General features: G+C 42.5%; 1 protein-coding gene across 1 annotated transcript in view; it reads right to left on the bottom strand.

The window, feature by feature from the left end:
* SEMA6A (semaphorin 6A) overlaps positions 1-7,462 on the bottom strand; it is a 125,550-nt gene that overhangs the window by 24,115 nt on the left and 93,973 nt on the right. Inside the window, exons 16-17 of the mRNA XM_040622557.1 lie at positions 6,827-6,885; positions 3,246-3,266 (exon numbers count right to left, since the gene is read on the bottom strand). Of these exons, the coding sequence (XP_040478491.1) occupies positions 3,246-3,266; positions 6,827-6,885 (80 nt within the window). The remainder of the gene's footprint in view (positions 1-3,245; positions 3,267-6,826; positions 6,886-7,462) is intronic.

Here is a 7,462-nt window from a genome sequence, read left to right as displayed (position 1 = left end):
TTAGTCTAATACCCACCACATCCCCATTTTCTATATGTAAATCTAGAGAAACCATGCATCTGATGTACTGAAAAGTAAAGGAAAAAAATCGAGCAGCCCGAGGTTTGTATTCTTTAACACTTATGCTTGAGGACAGGCAACACGTGTCACTGGTGAATCAGACAGTTGGAGAGAGCATTACCTGATTCTCAACAATTTTAGAACCGCCTTGTAAGAGCACCATTAAACAGCAGTCCTTAGTTTGAAATCCAAGAGGTGTATTATTATTACTACTTCTCCAAGCTTAAAATGTGAAAAGCAAATCACTTACATTCTTTCTTAAAATCTGATTGTACAGGCTATATCATTTTCGTGTATTCCCCAAGAGACTTTGTAACCAAAATAGTGCTACAAAAATAGGCATTTGTTTGTAGATATGGTATTACAGGTCAGTAGATTTGGATCCTATGATTTTGTCTTGTTAATCCATTATGAAAGGTCATATTTTAATCAGTGGAGCTTATGATGTGTTCTTTTTTTTTTTTTAATAATCAATCTCTCCATCCAACATGGGGCTCGAACTCACGGCCCTGAGATCGAGAGTCGCACACTCTGCTGACTGAGCCAGCCAGGCGCCCCTGATGTATTATTCTTATAATATGCAAAGGAATAGATTTTAGAAGTTAACTTTAATATGCATCGTATTGTTTCTCTATATCTACAAGTCTTTGTGATTCCAGAGGTTAGAGACCTTTCAAACCACTATTACCTATTAACGATGATTGTAGCCAATTAGACACAAAACAAGAGACACTAAGTCAGTACAAGACAGGGAGAGAGAAGGAAAACAGGGTCCAATTCACTAAAAGGGTTCTTGCAGATGTGACTGTTATTGCACAGAACTTTGGCCAAGCAGAGAGATTACATGATTTATCGTGATGATCCCTTTTTCTGAGTTAGGCAGTTCGAGTTTTATGGCTCTCTGTGAGCGTGCACTCAGCCACTGAACATTTTAGGGGGATGTGCAAAGGACACAGGAACAGTGGGTGCATTTTGGACTTTGTGGTTGGCTTCCTAGTTTACATCTGTGCTCATACAAATAGCAATTTGGTCTTTCCTTTGATGGTAGAAATACAGTGCCTAGTCCAGTGCCTGACACCGTAGTAGGCACTCAACACCTGTTGGGTGAGTGACTTAACTAAATCTAGTCTAGGTTTAGTAACTCCAAAATAAGCCTCTCTTGGAATAGTTTGTGAAAAGAAAGTCTCCTGTGTGTTTATAAGTACTGTTGAGACTAGTTCTTACGTTGGTGGTCAGTCAATCATGTAACCACTTGACGCTGGACAGATTTAGCCTAAAATGGACAGGATCATTAGTTGAAAGGAAAATTCCAGCTCTTCTTTAGCGTCTTCACAGAAGCCACTGATCAAGAGCTGAGGGTGAACAGGCATCATCCCTTAAAATGTTAATATGGAGGAATTAATAAGTTCCTTTCCCTTTGTAAAGGAAATAGGAGAGATCCATAGATTGGAGGGTGACTTTTTGTTCATAAAAAGCATCCCATCGTTTAATTATTCTTTCTATATGAGAAATAACCTGGGAGTTAAAATTGGTCTTTGTCCAATTGATGAATGCTGGGGAGGTTGCCGGTTCAATTAGATTTAAGACCTGAATTCCTCAGTATCTGATAAAGTTTATTCAATTATAGGAAGTGATTGCGAAGTATAATATTGGAGGGGAGCAGATGCTAAGTGGGTTCTCTTTCTGAAGGGTGAGCTAAGCTAGATGACATCTGCCTCCCGAGAAATTTTTCTTCATTGTTGGTGCTCAGTATTCTGGCTTGAGTCACATGAGACTAAAGGTGGATGAATTCTGTGGGTTCGTCTGCTCTACACGGCCTCCCTTCCCAAGGGGGACAGTCAGGAGAAACCAGGCATTGTTTCCCATATCTGCACAGCTCACTTAGGACTGCACAGTCTTTAGGACTTACAAAGAGGGTTTTTATGTATGCTAATTAGACACAGGGAGTAAGAGTTTACGTAGAACTATTAAACAAATTTGTAGCCATCTTGAACTATTTCTTCGAATCTTAAACCTGCCTTGATTTCTTTTCTTATCTTTTTTTCCCTTCTTTTATTCCCTGCCTCTACATTTAAAGACTGTCCTGGAATTGTTACCGTTAACTTATTTTTAACACAAAAGCTGTAAAATGTTTGCGCATCAGTGAAACTCTTAGTCCCCATTATAATGCAAAGCTTAAATCTTCCATCACACGTGTTTTTCATATTTAAAAAACACTTGAATAGTTTACTCCATAAACATTTGGGGGAACTCTGAGAAACAGCAATGGAACACTTCAATTACATTTAAATTTTTCTTATAAAGGGCTCAGAATATTCTGTTTATGGACTTCATGGCTTTGTTTAATGTAGTATCTGTGTATTTCAGAGCAGGAACAATGGGATAAATCCTGTTTGCATATCATTTCCATTGCGTCACCCTTCCTTGTATACATTCTGAAGAACTCTCACTGAAAATGTCTAAATATTCGTACTCTTTGTGAACTTAGATTTCGATGGCTAATTTTCATGTGATATTGGAAAGGTTTGCCTCGTAAGAACTGGTCTCTGCATGCTGTATAGATTTTTTTCCCTCTGCAGAGGGCATTGCCCTGAAAGTCAGCATTTTAGGGAATGGTACTCTATCAGTTAAGAGCTATGGCCTGTTACTTTAAGCACTGTTCTTTTATCTTGGATATACTTATGTCCAAAAGCAATTTCTTCTCCCTCAAGAACTCATTAAATATATTCACCAAATTCCCTAAGGTTGGCAGATTTCATGTTCTGTGGATTTAAAATGTAGGAACCAGTCTCATATGTCAATTGTCTCTCATAGCCAGTGATTTTTGAAGCATCGTGAAATTGATAAATAATTTTAGTGAATTGGGGCCCTGAAGTAACAAAGAATCTGGTCCATGATGTTTAGGGATGAGAACTATAAACTACCACAGGATGAGTAGCTTGGAATTACAAAAAAAAAAAAAAAAAAAAAAAAAAAAAAAAAATCTGTAAACTGACCATATACTGTGTTGTAAGACATTTCATGATCTGGAAGAGGAGTTGAAATGTCTATAAAAAAAATAATGAGGATAAAAAAATTAATTAAAAAAGAAACCCAAGGTTTGAAAATACTCAAGAGGATTAGTGAAACAGGATTTCCCACATAGATTTCCATCGATATTAAATTATGAGTAATGTCTTCCTTACCATTCAGGGCCACGAAGGAATCTGGAAGACAAAAGGGAGGAGAAGGTTACTTAATGTTTAACACTCTGCTTAGTGTGACTTACATAATAAGTAGGAATGAGCTAATACAGAATTATGCTAACATATGATCCCCAGTACTGAGTAAGTGCTTTTTAATTCCTGCGTGTGATACATGACGCTTTATATCGGGTCTGATTTCAACACCCCCCCCCCCCCCCCCCCCCCGCCCCGTCTCTTCCCGGAGTGAGTTTCCTCAAAGTCATTGCCCTTTGTTGCCAAGACTCAAAGAAAAAGCCAGAGTTAGTAGAAGGAATGGGAACTGCGATTGTATGTGATTCTGGGAATTGAGGCCTTACTCTATACAGAGGGACATGTATGTGGGTAAAAGAAGTGACACCTGGACCACACTTACAAAATACTCTTGTCTTTACATTCTCCCTCGTGTCATCATCTCAACCACACACGTAGGTGTGTGCGCTCTAGGTGTGTGCGTGCTCTAGCTGTGTGTGTGCTCTAGGTGTGTGCATGCTCTAGCTGTGCGTGCTCTAGGTGTTTGCGTGCTCTAGGTGTGTGTGTGCTCTAGCTGTGTGTGTACTCTAGGTGTGTGCGTGCTCCAGCTGTGTGTGTGCTCTAGCTGTGTGTGCGTAGGTGTGTGCGTGCTCTAGCTGTGCGTGCTGTAGGTGTGTGCGTGCTCTAGGTGTGTGCACTCTAAGTGTGTGCGTGCTGTAGCTGTGTGTGTGCTCTAGGTGTGTGCGCTCTAGGTGTGTGCGTGCTCTAGGTGTGTGTGTGCTCTAGCTGTGCGTGCTCTGGGTGTGTGCGTGCTCTAGCTGTGTGCGTGCTCTAGGTGTGTGTGTGCTCTAGCTATGCATGCTCTGGGTGTGTGCGTGCTCTAGGTGTGTGTGTGCTCTAGCTGTGCGTGCTCTGGGTGTGTGCGTGCTCTAGCTGTGCGTGCTGTAGGTGTGTGCGTGCTCTAGGTGTGTGCACTCTAAGTGTGTGCGTGCTGTAGCTGTGCGTGCTCTGGGTGTGTGCGTGCTCTAGCTGTGTGCGTGCTCTAGCTGTGTGTGTGCTCTAGCTGTGCATGCTGTAGGTGTGTGCATGCTCTAGGTGTGTGCGCTCTAAGTGTGTGCGTGCTCTAGCTGTGTGCGTGCTCTAGGTGTGTGCGCTCTAAGTGTGTGCGTGCTATCGCTGTGTGTGCTCTAGGTGTGTGCGTGCTCTAGGTGTGTGCGCTCTCTGTGTGTGCGCTCTAGGTGTGCGCGCTCGAGGCGTGTGCGCGCTCGAGGCGTGTGCGTGCTCTAGGCGTGTGCGTGCTCGGTGTGTGTGTGCTCGAGGTGTGTGCGTGCTCGAGGTGTGTGCGTGCTCTAGGTGTGTGCGTGCTCCAGCTGTGTGTGTGCTCTAGCTGTGCATGCTGTAGGTGTGTGCTCTAAGTGTGTGCGTGCTATCGCTGTGTGTTCTCTAGGTATGTGCATGCTCTAGGTGTGTGTGTGCGTGCTCTAGCTGTGTGTGCTCTAGGTGTGTGCGTGCTCTAGGTGTGTGCGTGCTCTATGTGTGTGTGTGCTCTGGGTGTGTGCGCGCTCTGGCTGTGTGTGCGCTCTCGTGTGTGTGTGCTCTAGGTGTGTGCGTGCTCTGGGTGTTGCATGCTCTGGGTGTGTGCGTGTTCTGGCTGTGTGCTCGCTCTGGGTGTGTGCGTGCTCTAGCTGTGTGCGCGCTCTGGGTGTGTGTATGCCGTGTGTCGGGGTCACATCACTGGTTCATTGAGCTTGCTCCTCAGCCTCTGACACTCACTCTTCAGGATTTCCTCATTTCCCCTTAAAACCCTGTTCAGGAGTCACGGTGCACCAGTTATCTAAATCCTCTCAATGCCTTTATGTGACCAGGTATGTCGAACAGAAGTAGGTCATGCTCCAGCAGGAACAGAGAGAGCAGAGAAGCCTTTAGGAAAGACAGCAGAGGGTGGGTGGTACCTCCTGCCCTGAGCCAGGCACCCCGAGTGCCTCACCAGGACTGGAGTTCAAGGTCAGGAAGCACATGAAAGCACAGAGGCTTGACCCCTGAGACTGAAGAGTGAATCACGGGCTGGGGACCTGAGGGTCTCCCCTGTGTTAGATCCAGAGGCTTCTTTCGGTTCCTAAGCCCCAGAACACACAGGTGGCGTGGGCCTCCTGGTGTCGTGGACACATGATAGAGACAGTTACAACCACTTTCACGGCTTTCCTCCATTCGTTTATTCAGTCCCAGCTGACACCCCTGATTTCTACAGATGCCCATACCACCAGATCATAAAAAGAGGAGGAAAATTATTCACCGAAGTCAGCTAATTAAGTTTGCTCACATAGACGCACACACAAACCAGAACTTGTTTCCCTGAAAACGGAGCCATAAGACACCAACATGATTAACATGATTTAAGATCCACTGATCAAACATCAAACCGTTTCACTGCACACAAGTAACGCAGGCCTTTTGGTGATGACACTGTCTTCTATGTGGATTTCTTCACTCATAAATTTTGTGTTTGAAGACCTAATAAGAAGCTTTTGCCAATATGTAATATTTGTAGACAAAAAAATATAGTGAAGAATTTGGAGGTGAGGCTGCCTGTAGCCCTCTTTATTGGATTATATTTGATCTCCAAAAAAAGGTAAGGTGGGGATTTGAATGGTACTTTTGAGTCTGAGATTTCGGTACTCATGGCTCAAAGATGGGGAGTTTGATCCATGATTTTCATTATAGAATCAGGTATCAGAGTAATACAGTTTCATTCCCTTAGGAGCTATTTTTTTGTTGCCATTTTGAATGAATGTAAGCTTCCTGGAATTCATCATATATAACATTTAAAACACTGCAAACTAACTATCTTCCAAGAGAATGGCATTATCCTCTACATTAGCATTAATAAACATTTTTAGGAGAATAGCCGTGTTAATCAGATCATAGGACCACTGGGCAGACGTTTGACCAGGATCTTTTATATGAAGTTCCAACTAAAATGTTACCATTTAGTAACTTTCGAAATGAATTCTGAGGTAAGCATAATAGGCTAATTCTTATTTAAAAAAGGTTATTTTGAGTCATTTTGTACTTAGTGGGTTCTTTCTGAAATTTTTTTGTTTGGCGAATGGTAACAGACATAAATCTAATTAAAAAATAATTACTTTTATTAGGCGATATGTTCAAGAGAACAAAACACTCCCATTCAATTAAAAAGCCAGAGTACAGCAATCACTCTTTTTTATTATTTGGCTAAAAATTACGGTGTAATAACACATTTTTTAAAAAACAAGACCAGTTTTTTAACAGAAGTGCTGATCTAACTTACTGCTCGGCTATAATTAATATCCCCTGGAGTGAATTGGTTCCACAGCGTTGTAACAAGGAAATAGGCGGCAGCATTTATAGCACCAGCGCCAACAGCACTGGCTTTCCAACACGCTGTTTTATTTGATATTGAGAAGATGATTTCTCTTACTTCTGCCAGATTCAGTGCCCGCTGCACCCAGTTCCACATGTGGGGTAATGTTTCTGGGCCATCCGACCAAAGGATCTTTGCACAAAGATGAGCATGGATAAAAAGCTGTACTTACTGTGACAGTCTCCCAGGCCATCTGTATTGCCACGTTCTATGTCCTGTTCAAAAGGCAGTCTTTAAAAAAAAAAAATGGAGAAGAAACAGATTCAATAATGCAAGTCATTACTCCAGGGTGAGTCTGAAGTTTCACTACAGAAACGAACACGGTTTGATCAATTGAATGGCAGGTGCAAAAAAAGGATATAACAGCTGGAAAATCTGTCTCCGAAGTTTATAGAAACGAGTCTTATGTGAGTCTCCGAAGAGAAGCCAGGGTTTAAGCAGCTAATTCTGATATTATTCAGGGAGTTAATTAGTTGGCGGATTATTTATATCCTTCTTTTACGGATTCTTTGAGCATTTCATAAACATTTAAAAAGTTTAAATGTTAACATAACTCTTTATAAGTGATGTCTGTAAAGTCTGTAGAAGTCTGTAAAAAAAAGAAAAAAAGTCTCTTCCTCTCAACTTTTCCTTTGACCCTCGTACTGCCTTCCTAGACCTTGATCTATTTCTTTGCATAGAAATGACCTGTATAACAGAGTGTTCCGAGGAGCAAATGGCTGGGGGCATGTAGCACCCTTGAGGGGATGGGACGTGGTAGTGCATTATGCTGAGAGCCCTGGAGACCCTTGGGTCCCTGTGACTCCGC

This window comes from Ursus maritimus, unplaced genomic scaffold, assembly GCF_017311325.1.
Source record: "Ursus maritimus isolate PB19 unplaced genomic scaffold, ASM1731132v1 scaffold_5, whole genome shotgun sequence".
Lineage (NCBI taxonomy): Eukaryota > Metazoa > Chordata > Mammalia > Carnivora > Ursidae > Ursus > Ursus maritimus.
This window is presented reverse-complemented; position numbering and strand designations above follow the sequence as displayed.